At 45.1% G+C, this 23876-nt stretch overlaps 1 protein-coding gene across 5 annotated transcripts in view; it reads right to left on the reverse strand.

Annotated features, from left to right (window-relative positions):
* The window catches only part of LOC129380078 (beta-1,3-galactosyltransferase 5-like), a 47041-nt gene that overhangs the window by 3159 nt on the left and 20006 nt on the right, over positions 1-23876 (reverse strand). For 2 of the 5 annotated variants that reach the window (XM_050178443.2, XM_055070950.2), the window contains 2 exons: positions 17120-17264; positions 13178-16358 (listed from right to left, as the gene is read on the reverse strand). The exons of 1 other annotated variant lie outside the window; for it this stretch is intronic. In XM_050178443.2, the coding sequence (XP_050034400.1) occupies positions 15340-16329 (990 nt within the window). In that variant the 5' untranslated portion in view covers positions 16330-16358; positions 17120-17264 and the 3' untranslated portion in view covers positions 13178-15339. 2 more of the 5 variants (XM_055070952.2, XM_055070949.1) reach the window with 2 other exon arrangements.

Consider the following 23876-nt stretch of genomic DNA (forward strand, 5'->3'; position numbering starts at 1 on the left):
CAGAGGGTCGGAAGATAAATTTGTACTGGCATTGGACATCAAAAAGGCCTTCGACAGCATCTCCCACCACGCTATTCTGGAGGGACTGGAAGTGGTGAACTGCGGAACGCGAATTTATAACTACGTGCGCTCGTTCCTCAGCCACCGCAAGGCCACAATCGGATTAGGCTCCACGAGGTCCGACACCTTCAACTGTCCCGACAGAGGTACCCCTCAGGAAGCTATACTCTCTCCACTGCTATTCAATGTAGGGATGAGAAAGCTAGCCCTGGAACTAGATAAACACCCGAATCTCCGTTGTGCGATATATGCCGATGATATCACGCTCTGGGCTCACCAGGGGTCCTACGGGGACAAGCAAGAAACCCTTCAAAAGGCCATAGACGCAGTCGTGGAATACACGAGGGCGGCGGACATGGCATGCGCACCCGAAAAATCGGAATTCATTCTGGTGCATGCGAAGTACGCAAGAAAGAAGGACTGGGTGCCGCTCACTCTGACTCTCGACGGGGTGCCAATTCATGAAGTGGAGACACTCAGAATATTGGGGATGTGGATACAGCAGAATGCTGGAACATCTCACACCCTACAAAAACTAAAGGCGGTCACAGGAAACGTGGCCAGAATGATAAGGAGAGTGGCAAGAAGCAGAGACGGCCTAACTGAGGGAGAGACCATCAGCCTGGTTCACGCATTCGTAATTAGCCGACTCACTTACGCCCTTCCGTATCAGGCCTTGACAAACCAAGAGATTAAACAGGCAAACGCAATAATAAGAAAGGCCTTCAAAGCCGCCCTTGGTCTTCCCGAATGCACTAGCACAGAGAGATTCGAGGGACTGGGCCTGCACAATACTTTTGACGAGTACGCAGTCGCGACGTTATATGCCCAGAAAGAAAGACTTTGTTCTTCAACTCAGGGCAGGGAAGTATTGGCGAGGTTAGGCTTTCCCCTGAGACCCCAGTATTGCGGAGAGCAAACGGCACAGATAGACCGCAATGTTCGATCGCACATCGCGGTGGCCCCAATTCCCAAAAACATTCACCCCAAGTACCATCCCGGACGACGCAGAGCAAGGGCAAAGACCCTTCACAAACGTTTCGGCATGGGACCGGGGGTGTATTATACGGATGCCAGTCGAGCCAGCTCAGACACTTTCAGCATAGTCTCTACATGCAACAACAACATAACAACGGCATCCTTCAAAACCTCCTCGGCATGCGTGGCAGAGGCTGCAGCCATCGCCTTGGCCATTCAGGACGCCGAGCGCCAAACCAATTCAGCTGTCATATTATCCGACTCACAAGCGTCTTGCCGCCTGTTTTTACAAGTAACGGCACCCAAATCAATAATCAAAATTTTAGGCACTCAACTAGAGGGGCACCACACTATCGTCTGGTGTCCGGCACACGAGCGACTGGCAGGAAACGCTAGGGCAGACCGTATTGCTCGAGGTTTGAACGTCCGAGCAACGGCATGGCCTAGCGACGTCCTTCCACCGAATTCTCGTGACATCCTCTTATAGCAAAGGCAGGAGCGGAGACGTTTTGGACATCGACACTCCGATTTAAACAGCGAACAGGAGAGGGACTGGCGTCGTATTCAGACGAATACATACCCCAACCTGCACCACCTACACAGGATACACCTTTACGAGGTTCACTGACGAGTGCCCGTGGTGCACAGACACACCCACACTAAAACACATCACATGGGAGTGCCCCAGGAGGCCTCCGCACATAGACCGTCCCACATTACACCAACATCCACTAATGAGGAATAGGCAGTGGGAGGCATGGCTTGCGGACGAGGGTCGGGAGAGCCAGTTGGCTCTTCTGGACCAAGCCCAGCGAGCCGCTCGTGCCAGTGGGGCCCTGGAATAGGGGCTCCAACCATCGCGCCTTATTTTATTTACATTGAATAAAGTTTTACTCTCTCTCTCTCTCTCTTGGTAACACGTTCCGAAAGTACACAACTTTATAGCAGGGGAGAAAAATATGATCTCTGTTTCTTTTCTTTCTTTTTGCATGTGAGACAATTTGTTCCCCACGGTGAATAAAACCTACATTCTTTCGAAAGTACCCGTGCAGTCAGGGTTCCCGCATGAAGCCTATAGAAGAAAGGCTTTCGCAGCTGGTCCTACTTGCATCTTCACTATTTGTCGTTTAATAACTGCACACTGATTCATTCGCTTCGGGATATTTTCTACATGGCCTCCAATGTATGGCTCCGTATAATGATGGTACAATTATATTTATGATATAGCTCTACCGGCACCATTAGGCCACACTCGCACGTTTACTTCTTTCATGCCGACACCAACTAGCTCTTTCATAGTCGCCATGTGTTTATGGTGATGATGACTTCCATGCCATGGCACATATCCACAAAGGGGGATCCGCCAAGAAGCGGCTGATATAGTTAAAGTAAGTACGAATAAATGAGAAAACACAATGTAATATAAAATTACCGTATGTAGAACAGGTGCGCGAAAATATATGGGCGCGCCAGCTTCTCTATGCGCCATAGATGCAGGTATGGAATGGGCAAAAGTAAAGCATTTCATTAACCGCTTCACGAACGCTTCGCTTCACATAGATTCCAACATGTGCGTGGGATCTGCATATTTTTATCAGCCATTCTTGTTCATCGCGAAGGTTGTGGCAAGACGGTTGATCAGAGCAAGTCTCGACAATGGGACAACGTCCATTGCTGCTCGATGAAAACTGCCACTGCGAAGTCTAAGGATATGGCTTGGAGTGCCTCGTTCAAACCTCTCGTTATTTGATACGACTGTCGTCATGGCCCAACAGTCATCCACTGCCTCATAAGCTTCTTCAGAGATGTGGAAAAGTCTGCGATGGAGTGCAAGCTTTGCAAAATTTCAACTCGAAACAGTCTACTATTCGCGTTCCTGTTTGACCAATTCTCCCGGGCAGCTAATTTTCTCTGCTGTGAGGCTACAAGGTACAGGTCTTGAAAGGAAGTAACCAAAGCATCTCTAAAAGGCAAATTTCTGCTTACGGTGTTCCAAAACTCACGCAATAAGTAATTTTGATAAAACACACAGGCTTATGATTAAAAATTGTATTTTTTTTATTTCTTCATATATTGTACAGTAGACGGCAACGTATGGAATTATGTATCGGGTAAATGGCCTCCACGGCCTTGCTGGCATGTACGCTCTCTTTTGTTGAAATTTTCCATGACCGCTTTACATAATTGTGGCTGAATTTCGTTGATACAACACTCAATCTTACCCTCCAAGGCGTGTGTGGCCTTGGGCTTGTTGACATAAACCTTAGATTTCAAAAATCCCAAATAAAGAAGCTCAAGGGATTTAAATCGCATTATCTCGGCGAAGATTTACGATCACAAAAAACAGGAAATCTACCAAACCTCCATAATTTTTAAAATATTGCTCATCAATAGAAACGCGTTGCTCTTTCGGTTAGCACTGAGTTTTTAATAACGCTGCACTGTCAGCTGTCACGCTGCTTTTTTTTTTTTTTCGTTGGCAACACTTTAACGTGCAAATGGCACAAAATTTAAATCTTACGTGAATTTTGCGACACCCTATATAACATATGAACAAGTCACAGGAGGACTCCACTTTTGTATTTGCAGATGCATCGTCAACAAAGGCTAGTACAACAGCTGCTTTTTTTGCATTACTGCGCATGAAGACGGAAAGGTTATAGGTTGCCACACAAGACGTCATCTACAGTGGCAGCCAGAGCTACAAAGCACTCTTCAAGCTGTGAAATTTGTTGCCAGAAGCGGCAAATGGCTCACTTTCCCTGAATATAAAACAGCCCTCGAGAGACTAATGCATTCCATTCGTTTACAATGTTTCCAATGTGACGTTTCCTCACTACCTTACGAAAATACTAAAAGATAAGGTCTCGCGGCCTTTTGTGATAGTCAGATCAATTTACTGCTGATTCCAAACCATATTGGCATAGTTAGCAATGAAGTAGCAGTTAAACTGTCAGCTGGGACACACACTTTAGAATAATTCACACCTGCAGCATTCTCGCCATGGGATGCTAAGAGTCAGTCCCCTTTGCGGCCTGCGATACAACTTATAACATGATCTGATTATGGTGCGAAGTCGCCTTTACTCCATAAGATTGACTCTCTGTCTAGCTTTTGCTGTAATACCCAACACTAACTGCACACTATATGGACGCGGCGCCCTTACACTGCTTACGCTTCGAGGTGATCCATTCGCACTACTTCTTGCCCCGTAGTGTCCCGTAGTCTCCCGGGAAAGATGAACAAGTACACATGTCTGTAGGAAGAGGATAACGCGCCAAGTAACAATAATGCCAAATAACAATAGCTGCCGTGCGCGCACCGATGAGCGCGCGATCTTCTCTCGAGAATGGTTGGCGGCACACAATTAACGCAGCTGTATACAGTTGCACGATGCTAGTCATTGCTCGAACCCTTGCACGGGGCCCCACTGACGCTCCTTTCATGGGATTTTGCAGCAGATTATAGCATTCGATTGATAATAATAATAATAATAATAATAATAATAATAATAATAATAATAATAATAATAATAATAATAATAATAATAATAATAATAATGACGACGATGATGATGATGAAGATATTGACGTGGTAATGTGCCCCTTTACTTGCGCAAGGACCAGAACATTGCGAAATGAAGACAAAATAAAAACAACGGGCACGAGTCAGTGGGCATAAAATCGTCCCTAATATTCTGAGCACCATATCCATACTAATGAATAAGTCCTTCACTGCAATGAAAGCTCTCCTCTCAAGGCCACCAACTGACCATGGTCCAAATATTGTCCCCAGGTGACAATGGATGGTTGCCAAGAGCCCTGTGTTTGCAGCGCAACTGTCCTCTTTGCTGGCGCACATAGGAGGCAGCCCAGCAACATGGACGCGATTGGAGATGAGATACCGCGGCGCCACCTGTTTCCAGTGCCTGAACGACGTGCAAAGTTGGATCGCGTGCCGGGCCGTCTGCATCGGCGCCATCGCGTGCTTCTTTTTCGTAGTTACCTCTGTGGAATTTCTGTTGGTTGTAGTAGTTTTATGGAACAGTGTTTGTGCTTTGTTTCAACCTTAAGTTTCATACGTTGTATCGGAATACGATGTGTTTCTCCGTGCCATTAAGAGCCAGATTTAGCTGTACGTACTATCGCGGAAACAGAAAGCACGGCTGTTTCTACGGAAGCTCAGAGGTCACTAACTCCCGGTGGCTAATTTTAAAGCCCGCGTATACACGCGTGAAATAACAAGTTGCATTCGCGACAGTAAAGCAGGTTAAATACGTGAAGTCAGATATATGTGACTAATGCAGCCAGTGAAGTACGTGGAACAAGAGAATATCTCTTAAATGTCCGGCGTTTAGTTCGTTTGAGCATGTGAAGACAATCTAGCCGTATATGCTAGACATTTATTGGTTCGCGCTATTTTGATTTGTTACTTTTTCACAGCATCATACGCACATGCCTGAGTTGAATCGTTCGGTTCAGGCAAGTTCGCCCTCTTTTGCCGTCTACATGCCATGAAATTCAGCTAAGTTATTAACATAACTTTATGCTATTGAAGTATCGTCCTCAGTTACCTGCAATACCGTTGTCAATTCCCAAGGGGCAGTAAGAAAGCGAGGAGTGCACGAAACTATGAAATCAGGTATGGAGTTGTCATATTTTTATTTTGTACTGTGAAACTCGCATGATCATTTACTCCTGTTTGTATTATGTAGTAGCGAAGGCCGCCTTTATTTGTTTGGATGATGAAAAAAAGCAAGCCCAATAATTTTTTTTAAGTTGCAGCAAACATTATGACCAACTGTAACAAGGCTGGCACTTATTATTTCATGTAAAAACATATATGCTTGAAAGTGTGGAAATAGGAAGGAGCAGGCTGGAAACTGCAACCGGAGGGAGCACTACACCTGCCTACTATAATCAAAAAGGAGGAGGAGACAGAAAACATAGGAAGGGAAGATGGGAAGAAGAGAAGGACAGAGGAAACAAATAACAAGATGACTGATCTGAAATAGTAAAGCAAAACAATGACAAAAACAGTTGATGACAAAAAATGAGTCGCACTGTACTAAAGGAATGTTTAAAATTAGAGGAAATTATTTCCGAATTCTTGTCCCTCGCTAACAAAATATAAGCTACAAACGGAAAGCACAAGTGAGTGTCTTCTAAAAAACTAAGGTGGGCAAGATGACCTTGATTCCGTCGAGACTCACACCGCAGGCCAAGCATATGATGCTCCTTCATTGGTGACCTACGCTGCCCAGTGAAAGCGGGACATAATAGTAAGTTAACTTCTTCTCAAAGATTGTCAGCGTAAAGAACACTGACAGTTCTCGACAACAATTTACTTGCTGATAACAAAATGGCGAGGAGGAGTCTTTAACCTATACAAAATGTAGAAAACAGTCTGTGACCAGCTTACTTCTGCATATAGAGCAGGCTTCGTCGCTGTATACTCTAAGCAAACAATCCGACCAAAACAAGAACATACTCCGCCCTCGGCTGACGACATTCCGTGATTAGGGCATTAAAGACCGTTTACAAGGCCCCGAGGTACTTTTGTTCTGTTCTAATATAGCAATCACTTTTATTCAACGACAAAAAGCAATGCTTATTGTACCTTGAACTATTTTAGGCCTGCTAAATCGCGAGATCATATCACCGTGTGCGCACCAGCCATGGCGGTGGTGGTGCCACTTTCGACGCAAGAGTGATTACAGAGCCGGCGCTTCCAGTGGTGAGCCAAGCGGTCAACACCAATGTGCGCTGCTCCACACGCATACAACATAGCGCTTGCACGGTTAATTTTGAGCAGTAATTTCAAATATTATAGGCACAGCAAAGCGACAGCTGCGGAACTAAGTTTGCACGTTTCACATTTAAATTCACATATACACAGACCTTCCGTCAAGGGTCTGCGGCATAAAAAAATGAATCGTCCGGCATCTTCATCGAACCATGCCGAAGAGCATCGTCTCGCTGAAAGTCTTCGTACTATGTTTCTAATGTCGTGACGACAAAACTGAATGCACTCTTCTCCGCATTCATGTGCACGTTTTGCCAATTCGTCCCCTCGTCCATATTCAAATAGGTTGGTATGACTGAGAACACACCGTATAATGCGCTTTCATGACTGCGGGTTCCCGCAACGCGCTGAAGCTCCAACAATTTCCCTCTGATTTTGTTGCGTGCATCTTTTCTCCTGGCCCTGCAGAACAGTTCAAGTGCAGACCGTAAGTTTTCGCAAACGACCAACTACACTGAATAATGTTCTGCATAAAGAGGCGGGTATGTTGTAGATTTTCTGCTGAACCCGTGAGTCCACTACGATTCAATTTTCGCGCGACAGGTTGGCCTTTGATGTATGTATGGCTTGATGCAAAGCCTGGATGCGGTTATTGCCGTCTGCAAAAGCAGGCATCGCGCGCGGCGCAGCCTGAATAAATATGGGACTCTGAGTAAACGCAATGATGGAGATCGCCGTGCACAGGTGGGTGAAACCACTGCGCAGTCTCTAGCACACATGGTAACCGCTGAATACATTTAGTGATGAAACAGAAAATATCCTAGGTTTACAGATCTGCCAGTACTTTTCAAAATAGTGAACGAAATGAAAGGTGCGAAAGCAAGCTGTTTCAAGGAGGTCTAGCTCTTTCAGTGTTCTCAATTTATTGCCGCTGAAATGCTGTGTTACGGTAGTCTAGTACTCTAAAACCTTGCAGCGCACTCTTATCGGCCCCTTCATTGAGCTTGACGGTTCAAAGGAACGAACGGCCACACCCCGGCAAGTTTCCAGACTAACAAGTTCCCTAGGTTGACTCAGAGTCCCGGGATGGCGCTGCAGGCCAGCAAGAAGTGCGGCAAGCTTAAGGTGTTCAAGCATCACGATGGTCGCTAGAAAAAGTTGTTTATACGCTTACGAGGATATAAATTTGCTCCCAGATTTGATTGTGAAATCAGTGAGCGAAAGCTCAGAAATGTGATTAACCAGCACTTACAACGTTCTTACATTAAGAAGAAATATCGCACAGAGACTCGTATACAGTCTGAGAGGGAGAAAGAGAGTAAAGAAAAAAAAAATATAGCAGGTTAACGAGACAAGGCTCATACTCACATGCACTGGAGTAGGGAATTCGAAATATGAAGGTTCGTTTTTCTCTGAATCAATGGCGCAAAAAGATCTAAAAAATAGTTACATAACCAATATCGGGTACAGTGCAGAAGACATAGGCAGACATTACCGTCACTGCCTGTTACGCAGTTCTTGTGCCTTCAAAAGGCACAATACGCGTACTGTGTAGAACTACACAGAACGAAAAGCAGTAGAGGCATAATAGCTTGGAAAAGCATTATTTAGCGTTATTCAATAAGAAGCGTCGGATTATAAATTGACAGGAATACAGGTGCGCCCGGTTATAGCTCTTCTTTTTTATTGTTGTCATTGTTTTTTTTTCCGAACGTGAAGAAAGGGCCGCTTTCCATCAACAAAACGCAGGGAAATTAAACACAGGGTTGACGTATCACCACTTGCGCTGGATGACAACGCACAGGGGGGCGGAGTATGGATGCGACTGGAAAATAGCAGCTACGCAACACCTGCTCGCAGTTGCACGTTGCGGCTACCGTGAACACTGTAGGGACCCCAAAGGCTGCGAAAAAAGGTTCGCCCCTGGACCGCGTTCGTGTTCGAGTGGCCTGTTGGCGGCCGCTTCAGAAGTAGAGCGTTGTTCTTTTAAACGCAAGTTTCTTCTGCCTTGCGAACGATGGCACGCATCCGACGAAATCGTACTGCGCCAAACGCGACTATGCAAAGACGATCGTGTTTTCAAAGTGGCACCGTTGTGGCAGTGAAGTTGGAGAGCTTCCCCATCCTCGTGAAGTCCTCTGAGGTTAAGCAAATAGATCGAGCCTTGCCAGTATCTCACATGTAATTCTTTCGCTTTTTGTTTAATGCGTAAGCATTATGCGTGCCAAAGTTGGACACGGTGAATGTGTGTGAAGAGGGGGAAGCCGGTCATATATATATATATATATATATATATATATATATCCACATATATATATATGTGTCTGTGTGTGTGTGTGTGTTACATATACCTATATATATATATACACATGACCGGCTTCCCACTGTTCACACACATACACCGTTTCAAACTTTGGCCCGCATAATGCTCTGTGCTGATTCAAATATTCAGTGTTGATTTAGCGGTGAATGCGAGACAAAGGCGTTAGCATTGCGTTGCACCTCTCTGAAGTCTCGGATCCCGGATTTAAATCCCGTTAGCCACATTGCAAAGTGTTGTTCAGGTACGCACTGGGCCCACGTCCTGCTTTTTCGACGAGCGAAGCGCAACTGATGGTGTTTCAGAGCAGGCCGTCAACACACACACACACACACACACACACACACACACACACACACACACACACACACACACACACACACACACACACACACACACACACACACACACACACACACACACACACACACACACACACACACACACACACACACACACACACACACACACACACACACACACACACACACACACACACACGCACGCACGCACGCACGCACGCACGCACGCACGCACACACGCACACACACACGCACACACACACACGCACACGCACACACACACACACACACACACACACACACGCACACACACGCACGCACGCACGCACGCACACACATGTGTGCGTGTGTGCGTGTGCGTGTGTGTGTCGCATCTCACTTGCGGGCAAACTAGTTTCCATCAGCTCTTACGCCCTTGCAAAAATATTACATGGTACTCAAATGCATCTCAACAGATATTATATTGAAGGTAGTAGAAAGTCAATAGAAATACAACAGTATATTTGGAATTTTTGTAAGGGAGGCCACTGGCGCATGAGTGAAAAATATAATCGCCAGACACACTTAAGACTGCTTAATAAAGCATTAGGAACACTTAAGAAAGCATTATACCGTTTGCAAACCCCGGAAACTCACGAACGCGCGCATGTTGTGTACTCATGACGTGGCGCCACTTGATCCCCATTGGCTACCCCGTCACGTGTTTAATGACGCACGGAAGAGGCCATAGCTTTCGTCAACCAGATGGCTGCGACGTGATACGTGCAATGACGCACGCGCTAGGTCCCCCTTTAGCCAGCCGGAGCTGTGAAGCCGCCGTGGCGTAGGGGAAAGCGTGTTTGTCTCGCCCCCGGGAGGCCCAGGTCAGATTCCCACATAACCAAAATTTCAACAAAAAAAAAAATTGAAAGCCATTAACTTACTCAGTTTATAAGAACTTCCCTGAGAAATCTGACGTCAATATGAGCCTTCTTTGACGTGTTTTCACTCTTCGCGCCGTCGGCCATTTTTGGTACCATCTTTCGGTCATGCTGAAAACTACGACGGACTTTCGTGTAATTAGGCACATAATCCTTTCGCATTAAAAAAAAGAGAACCACAGGCCACTATCTTTAACGTCGTACTTCTGGCCAGATGTAACTCAATTTTTTTCTCGGCAAGCACCAAACATCGCCTACGTCCTAGTGACATCACTGTGTCGACGCTCCAATATGTGCATTCGCATGGACTGCACAAACCATACCACGGCCGCCATTATTGGCAGGTTAAGAGGCGCTGAAGTTTCAACTTGGTGCCAGATGTGGTTGTGTCAGAAAACCGAGAAATTTATGCGGGACGTCTTTGTAACGCTTGCGAACACTTTAATAAGTAATTTAGTGCAAAGACAGTAATTAACCCACATGCCTTAAACTCAGTACGCACACGAGCCATAACGTCGCTTCCATGTGAACTAACTCGGTTGTCAGATTTTCGAGAACATCGGACAAATATTGTATGCGGCTTGTGAAACAAATCCATAACGCTCGGGGGAGCTTGCATAAGTAACTTCTTGCAAAGGCTGTAAGTACACCACGCAAATAAAGATGTCCCCGCACACCACCAGGAACCGTCCACCTATTTTCACTGAATGTAAACTATAGTGCCACATCTAGTTCACCAAGGGCAGAGAGATATTCTGTGCGCATGGCATAACGCTTAAAGATACTGCGGAGAAAACAAACATCCAGTAATTATCAGCAACTTTAAACTTTGACCGTACATTACCCTTTACATGACCTGTATTTTTACCAAATGCCTACTCGGTGTTGCACTCGGTTGTACAAGAAAACCAGAGAAAAGTGTGTATAACGTTTGTGTAACGTTTTTAGGCTCTTGCATAAGCAATTTTCTTGAAAAGCGTGTAACTAAATTACGCTTTTGAAACCGACACACGAATCACCCATAATTCCGCCCTAATCCCTCAAATGTTTACTGGGAAAAACATTCAGTTATTTGAGGGCATAGGGCGAACTTTCTATGTGGTCCGTAAAACGTGCTGATACAGAGCTGTTGAAATCTTCTATAAGAAACTTCTGCAAATGCTATAATTAACCCACACCGACTTGGCTTTGATCGTGCATGACTCCCGTTACAATACAAAGTGAACCTAGGTGCCACGTTTTGTTCTCCTGGGTTACCAGGCAAGCGAATAACGCGTCTGGGGGGAGAAAGCAAATTTTTAATAAACAGTAACAAAGACAGTAATAAACTTGCACCCTTTAAACATTTTATCACACATCAATCATTCAACCCCCACCCCTCGCTCTCTTTATCTTTAAATACAGGGTGTTCTTTAGAACATTCAGATATTTTATAATATGTCTATAAGCGCAACCAACGTGCAGTTATCGCAGAGAAGTTTCTAGGCGAAGTGGACATACTTTGCAGCTATCAACGTGACCTTCAGAAGAATACTTAACGAAGATTCATTATTTTTCCTTTAGTGCCTTAGTAGTAGTCTTTTAACCGGCTCATTTGAACGCAGTCACGTGTTAATGCACCGTCATGTTTTCAAATTAGCGATATTTATCGTCGAAGTTGAACTCAAATACGGTCAATATCGCAACCGAGCACACCGAGAGCGCAGAAAAGGCGGCCCCACTATCATATCGGACGGAAAAGCCCCGTGACGGCAAGCGCGAAGAAGAAACCGAACGTCTCTGACAAAGGCGGCCTGGACTGACGCCACGGCTCAGCAGTCCACTCAGCGACAATACAGTTCTCTCTCTCTCTCTCTCTCTCTCGGTCAGTCGCGGCAGCTACTGATACAGCACGTCCTGCCTGGCAAACACGTGCAGCGTGTGCAGGGTCAGGATCTGCCACGATGTGCTACCACTCTAACGTTCGCCCCAGACTTCCTTGCGCGGGCTGTTGCAGCCTGACCCGCCGCCGGACGCGCTCGGCTTCGATGTTGCCTCGACTGAGCTTCGGAATTCGCCGATGGATATTTCGAATTGGGTGCGATTCTCGAGGTTTAAAAAGATGAGTGTGCATTAAAATTTGACTAGCTCCAAGTATGCCATGTAGAGTACTGCCCCCAAGGCACTGATAAAAAAAGATAATTAATACATGTTTGTTAATTAGTCTTCTGGAATTTTCGTTATTAGCGGCAAAGTATATTCACCTCGTCTATTGGAACTCGTCTGCCAAAACGCCACGTTCATTGCTCTCGTTAGTCATTACCTCTTTATGAAAAATTTGTATGGTCTAAAAAAAAAAGGACCATCTATAATGTCGCTGCGACATTCAGTTCTCAAGGGACCCCAGGAAAACTCTATATTCTTTACAGAGCACCTCTAAAGACGCAATAAATGAGTGTATAGCAATTTATATTTAGCCTCCAATTAATGCACATACTTTTATCTTCTCCCGCACGTCCCCCTTAAGATGTCCACAATCCTTTCTGTATTTCAACTTGGTGCAGTGTTTTTATCTCACGAAAGAGAGCGGGAAAACCCGCATATAACCTTTTCTATCACTTCTAGTTGTACTAACATCTTCGATGCAAATGTTCATTCGTGCAATGAATACCAACTCACATAGTGACAGTAGAACACGTGCAGCCTGTGGGCTGATTTTATGCGTTTTATGCGATCTTATGATTGAAGCTACACCTATATGTACTGACGCCTATCATATGAGAGGTCGGCATTGCTTAAGTATGCGACTGGGAGTCCGGACCATCGGCTGGGAATCCCAACTATTAGAGAGAGAATGGCACATGACACAATGACACAGATTGAAGATTGTTTTTAGTTATACGCCAGAACATACACGAAGTAAAAACACTATAAGTTGTATACTCTAGCATAAAAGTCATGTTTCTAGAAATATGAGATCTAGATTGTGGAATAAAGGGCTCACCTAGAATATGCAGTACACTACATGCACACAAATAAGAACTGCAAATGACATAACAAAACAAAAACCACTGATTTTCATTAGCACCAAAAACCCATAGATAAGTTGTAAAAAAAAAACAATAACGTGAGCAAAGAAGAAGAAAAAAAAACGATTGCCGTCTCCAAATGGCGCACAGTGCATTGACTAGTGCAGTCCACAGCCGAAAAAGCGACACCAGTATAGAAAAACACCGAGGCAAGCAATGCCGTCACAATTCTTAGCGTCTGAGAAGAAAGTAATTTCGGTGGGGAATCCCCCAACAATTTTTGTATACTGGTGCCGATGACATAAGAAGCAATCATCCGGAATACTCACTTCATAACTCTAACGCGTATATTACACATCTCGTCTTGGTTAATTGCAAAATAATCATCCTATCGTGCTTGATACTTCAAAAGCAACGCATCTGATTTACTAAACCTCTTTATACCTGTAAGATGTCTGTTTGGACACTAGAGTTGCTGCGCATGTGAATTCTAAAAACCTGATTAAAAGCCTATCTAAGCAACTACTTTGCATTTTCTTTAAGTCAGCAGAAGGTAACTCAGGTATATTGAAGTATCTTGGCTTGCAAATATGTATTAAAGACGAGTACAATTCTACAACACTGGGAAAACCACTGTTTTGGGTTCAAGGGGAAGAAGCTTATTTATATAAAGAAATGATTAATTTGCAACATAGACTGATAACCATGTTACACGTGAGCTTTTCTGCAGCAGAACAGAAACCGCCAGAACTCGGGGATCGTTATTGGCCTCATCGCCAAGCATTGGCCCAGTACAAGGCTGCTTGCTCTTTGGCAACGTCACGTGAACCGGCATGTTTAATATGATATGACCGATAGGACTAAGGCTAAATGCATCTTGTACTTACAGGTATGCCAACAGATTCAACATTCACTCAATTAAATTGCTCAGCCTGACGGACAGCGCATGTAAATAACCAGGTTTCTAATCTAGAGTCGGTAAATCTTCAATAACTAACCGCGCGCAGTGAAAACGAATGTCCACGGAAGGAAATAGGGTACGCTACAGCGTAATAAGTGTTGCTTGTAATCATTTTGTTTGACAACGCTACTCGCCATAGTGGCTCAGTGGGTTGACATTCTTGTTTTGGATCCGCGTCCAATTTTCTGCTGAGGAAGTTGCGTACTGCGATAACACTGTACACCCTTACTACGGGGTCTGTCATGGCCACAATGCGGCTCTTAGAAGTGGAACACGACAAATGAGTGGCAAATGTGCAGATTTCACCAGACGCCCGCATTTTCTTGTTTTGTTGCAGTCGCCTCATGCGCACAGGGCCATCGTGCACATTCTAACTCAGGGTCCCGTTTCTTTTTTTATCAGTTCTTTCTGCAGGTGCCCGTGCTGTGAAAAACAGCCTTAAACATTTGAGACTCGACAAATTCCCTATTCACTTGTGCCAAGTTAACAAACAAACAAAAAGAACGTCGAATAGTTGGTTGCACCCGTGCTCGCATCATTGTTCCGAGATAATCGACAGTGTCAAACCATAAATAAAATTTGCTACCATGATATACTTAAAAAATACAACGAGTTTCTTTTGTAAAAGAAACAAGTTGAAATACTATTAATATTCATAAAAACGACACATCTTTCTTAACCCTAACCTCAATCTTCGATAAAGCAAATTTAAGATAGATCGTGCGTTGAAAATGCCGCAATAAAATTGCACAAATTAAAAAAAAAATATTTCCAAATTATCAAGTGGTTTTAAAGCTTACGATTGCTGCAAAATTATCGTTCTGGTATTTAGACTTTCTTGCTTTGATTGCGTAGGCACGAACGTAGCGGGACAAAATGATTGCAAGGTCATGAGTTAATAAAAAAAGACAAGCAACCAAATGCTGCCGCAGCATTATGTACTTCAGATACCGAGAAGAAATCTTGTTTTCTTTGTTCTAAGTTCACTTATTTGTACCCTGTAAGTGCGCCATACAGTAGCTGCTGACTCACGTGCTTACACTCGTTAATTGCATTTGAGGTCAGCGGTTCGTAGTTCGTGCCAGAACTGTAGCATTTTCTCTGGCGTCATGTAATGCGAAGTCACCATATTCCGCATGTCACACACCGAAGACACATCTACCGAGTTGAAGGTAGGTAAGTCGATGCGAGGTATCCCGGCTGCTTCAGCGCACAAGCCAGTGACATACACGTCTTCTAACGAGAGCGGTCGCACGCGCCCTGTCTGGGCATACAGCCGGGCAATGACCTCTCCGCCCACGACGTACGCCGACCCGCTGACAAAATCTGGATAGGACTGAGGCTTGTACTCCTCGTAGGTCACGAACCACTTCATCGACGGGTCACGAATGGGCGAATTGTTGGCGTGTATGGAGCCATAGATGGCGTCCTTGGGCAATTTACCTACTTGCTTTAGCAACTTAGGAACGTTGACGTACGTGTCGTCGTCGGTCTTAAGCAGGAATGACGCCTCGGGGCAGTGGGTGGTAGCCAGATGCAGCGCCTGCACGGACTTGTCCGTGAGGTTTCTGTATCCTTCCCACATGTCACCTTGGACGATGTCGAAATGCTCGCCCGACTCCTCAAAAACCCGTCGCTGCTGCTCGGGGTCACCTGCCTTTCCCAGGAGGAACACCAAGCTGTTGTTCCTTCGGAATTTCAGGTCACGCCCCCAGGTCTTCCGTATCGCCTGACGCTGCTCGATCTGGCCGACCGCCGAGACGACCACGACAAAGAAATTCACGCTGTCCCTCAGCGAACGCTTGCCACAAATGGCTGGAGGGAGTATGATGTAATCCTTAGGCCGATGGTAGAGACGCGGCAGGGTCTTCGTCACCGGAACTCGGCGTACGGGAGTTTTAGCTGATGGTTCCTGCCGTTGTTGGCGCTTGTACAGAAGGATGGCCCCTATCACAAGACATATTAACAACACCACAATCCTGGCTTGTGCTGCATTCGAAGGCATCTCTTCATGGTTACAGAAAGGCGAGTGCATAGGTACTCCTGGCAGAAGGCTTCTTGATTCTAAAAAGGCCAGAGGAAGATCGTACAAGAAAAATAAACACTCGGTGACAGTTTCGGAACTAACTGCGCATACAATTTTTCACATTCTTTTCATCACAATAAACGTTTATGCTTGAAACCCATAGAATATTTGTTTCGTTAAAAATAGTGCAATGCAATCTGGACTATTATTAAAAAGGAAGAAGTGAGACCCTGCAATAGCCAGCTAAATGTGGTTTGACTATAACGCATGGTTTCTGCGACGTCTGTGAAACTCTGCAACTCTAAAGAGTGAAAACGCTTTCTACATTGGTTAACAGAAATTGGAACGCAATAAATGCTACAGGGACTCGTTGCTCCGCTCTGTGAAAGCGTCAGTCACGCCATCGTTTGCTTTTATGCCTTTCACAAGGACTGCGCGTGATAAATGTTACGCTAACAATACTTGGAAGTTCGAACCACGGCAAGAGGAAGACAGCTGGCGAATTTCACTAAAAGTCAGGCGCTGCAATTAAGCGGCATCGCAGGAATCGTCTCACAAGGGAAGCACCTCTTGATCATCGCTCGCGTATGAAACAAACATGTATTAGGCTTGCATATGCACAAATCGTTAATGATGCGCATAGTTTTTTTCGTCGTGATGACCAGCCCCAACATATCCTGAAAACTATATACCACCATCCCGTAGCTCCGACAAAATAAGTTTTTACTAAGTGTTAACGACACGGTAAATCTATCAGGACGGACACTTAAACATCCCACGTGGGGGCGTCTCCACCTACCTTTCCCATGCGAATCGCCTCGGCGAACGGCGCAGCAGAACGCGGCGTGTTACGCCCGTCGAGCTCACAGTTGGACGCCCTCGCGCGGCGCGCATTCAGCCGACGCCGTGCGTGTGCCGTCAGCGAGACGTGTTTGACAGGTCAGCTGGAGGGAGAGAGCCGGGAAGAAGTCATAAAACCTCCGCGGAGACGTGAATGCTTTTCGTTACTTAAGGGTGCAGCTGTCCTAGAGCGTCGGTACAACATTTTGCTGCGGAGAAACGCGAGCTGCTAGCGAATCCCGTGCAAGCTGCTGGTTTCGAGCGCGGAACGTATCGAAGCAATATTCTATTGCCGCCTAACCATGACGTCGTCTCAAAGCGAAGTTTAAAGGTCGCAAGTTTAAAGGCCGCTATATTGAGTTGAGCGTCACTGAGCCAGGCAGTTTGTTTCTCGCGCCATTTCCAGAGCTCCGAGCGTAGGACAGATGCTTTTAAATCGTGTTTTTAGTCCTTGATCTGCAGAGTTCCATCAACCCGACAACACTTCTATTACGCTTCCCAGAAACCGTGTCGATTAAAGGGCAAATGATCTTTTGCATTTTTGAGCCTGACTGCATTTGCGTACGTTCTTTGCAATTTTACAGCGTAAGCTGCTATGGGCTCATTTCTCTAGCCATTTTGATTGGCGGTGTTGGCCACCGCCGCTGCGGGTTTCCGTTGCAACTATCGTCAGGCTCCAACCCACTATAGGGATGGGCCAAGAAATGGTTAGATTGTCGTGAGGAAGAAAAACAAGACTAAGGAGATGAATAAAAAATGCTAGAATGAATAACACGTATGACATACTTGATTAAATCAAGCAGGCTAGGAAACTATTTGTCACCGTCCCGTTTCGAAGGGGGAACCAATAAATCATAATCGCCATCATCATTAGCACAGTATCGTGCTATTTGTCACGCGATGTGAGATGCACTCTACAATTTGCATTGCCGTTGCACATTATTACGTCAGGTTGCACAACACGTAGCAGCTGCCTAGGTATTGGTACAAGGTAGTCTGTGTTTCCTATCAAATATGTGGCTCCTATCCACTATGGGGGATTGGCCAAGAAATGGATGGACTGTCTTGAGGAAGAAAAAGGAAGATTAAGGATATCTATACATGTATACTAGAATGAAAAAGGTGTACAGCATACCTGATTACCTCAAGCATGCTAGGTGACTGTTTGTCACCGCCCAGTTTCAAAGGGGATGAAAACAAATCATCGTCGTCATCAACATCACCATCAGCAGCAGCATCAGCACCGAATCGTGCCATTTGTCAGGCGATGTAATATTCGCGCCGCGTAGTTTAGATACCCGTGTTTACTCTTCGGTGCACTTTATGGCGCCTCCTCTCAAGTTACGAACCACTGCTGAAGAAGCGAATCCCCGAGCTGCGCCCGAGGCTACAACCAGGCAACATCGGGCTCAGTAGACCGCTGTGCAGAGAGCAGCACAAGCGGTATAGCTCGCCGTCGACGCCGGGAGGATCGTTCTCGTTAAAACTACGCAAAGAGGCGTCACCGCGAAGAGCCAGTAGTGCGTGCTGCCGAAAATGGAGTTCCTATGAAGCTGCTCCTCCAGCTTAGGCTGCGACTGTGATTGGTGTGCCGCACAGGCCTGTTGCTCTTCTGAAACAAAGCAGTAGTTGAACGTGTTGATTGTTCCGTGCTAGTGTGCGGGTAGAACAAGCTTTGCATTTCACAGCAAATATCCTTGCTGATAGCCCCGATTAATTCATTGTCTTAGGCTGATACGTGCTTTCTCAGGACGGCGAGGAGGAGACAGAAAATTTTTCAGAGGCATGGTGATCACGACATTGCATTACACCGATCTCCTGTACGACAGTTATAATCAACTAGCTTACAGAAGGAAAAGGATTATTACGTTGAAACATTTGTGTGTCTGCGTTAAAGCACATTCGTAAAGCCTTAGCTATTGCACACTGTGTAAAGCATTAGGCACTTTCTGCGTTGTTCGATGTTCAACGATGTGATCTGTAAACAAGTCTCAGCTGCTTAGATGATACACCACTCTCAGAACATAAGAATGTGCGACCTTGGCCCATGCGCTCTTCTATGCTCAACGGTACGAAAGCTCTACTACTCTACTTCAAGGGAACTAAAGCTTTTGTGGCCTTGTGTTTTTTGAAGGGGACAACATTACACTAATTGAAATAACCGAAAGTTACTCAGTGCGATGTCTGGGGAAGCGAAGAGAACATGGGGCAATAATTGTACCACTCTCCTCAACTTCATTCAGATGGACAAACACCCTCCAATGTATTGCGACGACTGGATGATCGGTCACTGTCAATACAGGCGCTGCCCTTCGCTCGTCGGCATTCAAAGCAGTAAAGGAACTTTTGTGTTTCTTAAAAGAGACTGGCCTTTTGGAAGACCTCTGTCTGTGGAGTCCGTTGTGGTTGTGCGTGCGTGAATTCGCCGAGTCTTTCTTTCCTCTCTCTCATCGTCTTCCAGACTACGCTATCAACTCCCAGCGTAAGGTAATTTTGTTTAGCATCCCTGCCTTTTGCCTTTGAAGGCGAAAGCCTGAAGCGTCTCATACCCCGGATGGCACTGAAAAATAAGTTTAATCCGATCCAGTGGTACAAAAACGATCATCATCAGCAATGGCTCATACACCCCTAAGCAAGCAAATAAATGCGATGACCCATCCCTATCGTAATGCAGGGGCTACAAGCACTCAGCTAAGTGAAGTGCACAGTGCATAAATTCATTGGAATCACGCATACAACGTACAGAAACGTGGCGTCTAGTCAAGTGGTACAAAAAGCCACGTGACCTCCTCAGTGGTTCACACCTCCGTAAGCAATGGCGCATCCCCCCTTTAAGGCTGAGGCTGCAAACGTTCGGCAAAGTGAAGCGAACACAGCTCATACGTTCATTGAAATCATGCACACAACACACACAACAGCATATGTTTCAATTCCCTGCTGAGAGCATGCAACGTAAACTAGATGAGAAACGTCGTTGGCGCGAGTCTGACCCCACTATACGAGCACGCGAAGCCGCAGCTCAGCGTCGAAAACGAGCAGAAGGAACCGAACTGCTGAAGCAGCAACGCAACGATGCGAGACGCCGCATTGCCAAGTGTGCAGCAGGCTTTCGCCTTCGCATGTTACGGGAGTGTAACATGCAGCCGAACTTTCTCCACTTTCTTTGAAGGCGACTTGATTGTTAGGCTACCTATCCCTGTTTGTGAACGTTCCTCTGCCACTACAAGGGCTGCCTCTTTATTATATTTCCTTTCTCTTTTCCTTATTTATCTTTCCCCCTTTCTCCTTCACCGCGTGCAGGGTAGCCAAATGAGCACGGCCTTGTCGTTGTTGTTGCCTCAAAACATGGCTCGCGCCCACGAGAGGGATCAGTTTGTCTCCCTGCCTTCTTCTTCATCAACTCTCTTTTGTCGCTCTGCGCCTTCTTTTTATTTGTTAGAAACCATGCTTTCTGCCTTGTAGAAACAAAGAAATTACCGTTACCTGGAGCTATGCTACCTATATCACACTACGTGGCGCAGAGGCCGTGGACTGAGGGTGCCTCCCCGCACAAGCAGAAAGACACCTTCTTGTCTTTCCTTTTTTCAAGAAATGGTTTTCCTCCTCCTCCACCTGGTACTAAGAAAGGGAGGGAGAAAATCTGTCGAAACCAGAGCGGAAATAAAATAAAAGCTCTCTTGCCAAAAGCTTCTTTTGAATAATGTACTCGATGATAACTTTATAACGTAGCACAATTAGCATACTCTTTAAAATAAAAATTGCAAATTACCTAAATATGCCAGAAGAACAATGCGCCGTGGAAACGTCGTCCTTATTGCAATGTTGCTTGCACGATGAATTGCTCTAGTGGCCAAAAAAATATAGGCGGTACTGCTGAAATAGAGCCGACTGCCTGTAAAATAATACAGTTTAGTGGTCAAATATATACGCGTCAGGCGTTTTGGTACATAGGGCGAATGCGTGTATTAAAATAATATGCTAGAAACTAATGAACCCACCAAATAAAATTGTAAGCTATCTCATACATATTTAATATTCTGTGTTTAACTGCTATCTCATTTCATTTTATTACCTTAAAGACCGGTGTTAAAAGGGGTTAATATAAGGGGTGGGTACACAAGTTATGCAGCTTCATTAGTAAAATATATAACACGAGCAATACATATCTAATCATATTGAATTGTGAACATAAGTATTGCGAGATGAAAACAGGCTATGCATGTACACATAACAATGAAAGGAAAGAAACAATCAAACAAACGTTCATAAACGCAGGTCTTCATTTCATGCGGAAAGAAATGATCTACAACAGCTTTTAGGAAGCAATGCGCTCAGGAAGGCCGTTTAATTTAGTGGCTGCTCTGTAAAAATATGATGCTGAATAATGTCGTATTGACACGTAGACAAACAACTCTAAAGGAATGACCAATGCGGTAAGATATGCATGACGGGGCTGATATGTAAGGCGCGCGATGAGGTGAGCAATAGAACTTATCAGCTAATAGAGGTGCAACAAAAAAGGCATACTTTATCAATTATATGGACACTCCAAGCGAATTTTCGCTATCGTCGTCGTCGGGGAGCTCCACCTACATTTAGCTATAAGTATGCTATATGCTTATCACTGCCATATATGCGGGTCATAATGCTAAACCATTAAATCAGTAAAGTTGTTCATACCAGGTCTCATGTTGTTGACTGAATTATTCCTGAAAATTTTGAGAATGGCAGCCCGCAGGCAGATGTCATAAAATACAACATTCACAGCGCATGCCTTTTATCTAAAATCTACTCAGTCTATCATTAAAAGTGGAAACAAGCAGCTGCAGCAGCGGCAGCGGTGGCAGTGGCGGCAGAGCCGGCAGCAGCCGCAACAGCCGCCGCCGCCTATTTTTACGTCGTGCGGTAGCTAGCTGGGCGAGTCGGTACACTTACACTATTATTGCTTACAACGCGCAGTAAAAAACACGGCCAAAGAATAGAGACGGAACACGAGCGCTGACTCACGACAAAAAAATTATTGCATTCAAACAGCCATTCACTCCACGTCCACGGCAGGACAAAGGCCCCTCCCTGCGATCTCCAATTGCCCCTGTCATATGCTAGCTGTTTCCAACTCGCGCCTGCAAATTTCCTAATTTTATCACCCCCCTAAGTTTTCTGCCATCTTGGACTGCGCTTCCCTTCTCTTGGCACCCATTCTGTAAGTCTAATGGGCCGCCGGTTATCTACCCTACGCATTACATGGCCTGCCGAGCTCCATATTTTCCCTCTTAATGGCCGTTAGAATATTATATATATCCCCGTTTGCTCTCTGGTCCACAACGCTTTCTTCCCGTCTCTCAACGTTACGCCTAACATTCTCGTTCCATCTCTCATTGCGCGGTCCTTAAGTTGTACTCGAGCTTCTTTGTTAACCTTTCTAGCCCATATGTTAGCAGCGGTAGAATACAATGACTGTATAATTTTCTTTTCGAAGACAGTGATATGCTACCAGTCAGGATTCGGTAATGCCTGCTGTCGGCACTCCAACCCATTTTTATTCTTTTGCAAATTTCCTGCTCATGATCAGATCCCCCCGTGAGTAAGTGACCTGGATAAACGTACCCCTGCGCCTACTTACTTCTTACTAGCGGTCATAACTTTTTGTTCCCTTGGCAGGCTATTGAACATTACCTTTCTCTACTGCATATTAATCTTCAGCCATATTCTTACACTTGCACATTTAAGGTCCTCAATCATTTGTTGCAATTTATGCTAAACAGGACCATGTCATCTACAAATTCAAGGTTGTTGAAATATTCGCCGTTTTTCATCTCTTCTAAGCCTTCCCAGTCTAATAATGGCTGGAATACTACAAAGCATGCAGTGAATAGCATTGGAGAGACTGTATCTTCTTGCCACACCTCTTTCTTGATTTGTAATTTTTTTACTTTTCTTATGGAAAAACAAGGTAGTTGTGGAATCTTTGTCTATATTTCAAGATTTTCACGTAAGCCTTCTGTCGTCCTTGATTACGCAATGCCTACATTATTGCGGGTATCTGTATCCTGAATCAAATGCCTTTTCACAATATATGGAAGCCACATAGAAAGGTTGATTGTGCTCCGCAGATTTCTCAATTACCCGACTGATGACACGGACGTGATTAATTGCAGAATATTCCTTCACAAAGCCAGCCTGTTGTCTTGGTTGATTGAAGTCAAGTTTCGCCCTAATTCTATTGGAAATAGTCTTGGATAAATATTTTTCACAATACGGAAAGCAAGCTAATGGGTCGACAGTTCTTGAATTCTTCAGCGTTTACCGTCGTATGGATTAGTAAATTGCGGGCATTCTTTTACCTCTCGGGTACACTTGAAGTCGTTAGGTATCGCGTATTAAGGACCGCAAGATCTTCAACCGCAGTATGTCCTCTATCTTTGGTTAAATCGACTGTTAATCCATGTTCTCTTGCCTCTTTCAGGCGGGACGTGTCTTGCACGGCCCTTCTAACTTCTTCAGGGCAAAAACCTGAAACTGATATAATTTCACAGGCGCGGCTCTTTACGCGTAGCGTATAGCGGCGCCTTTGTCGCGTCATTACATGTTCTACAGAGCGCGATTAAGTTGTTAAGGGGGCAAGAAATTTTAACCCGCGTATGTCATGCCCACATTAGTCGGATGCAGGTATATTTAGAACACCATCAGAGAAATTCAAGCGCTACATCGAACCT

The sequence above is a fragment of the Dermacentor andersoni genome, chromosome 5, assembly GCF_023375885.2.
Source record: "Dermacentor andersoni chromosome 5, qqDerAnde1_hic_scaffold, whole genome shotgun sequence".
Taxonomy (NCBI): Eukaryota; Metazoa; Arthropoda; class Arachnida; order Ixodida; family Ixodidae; genus Dermacentor; species Dermacentor andersoni.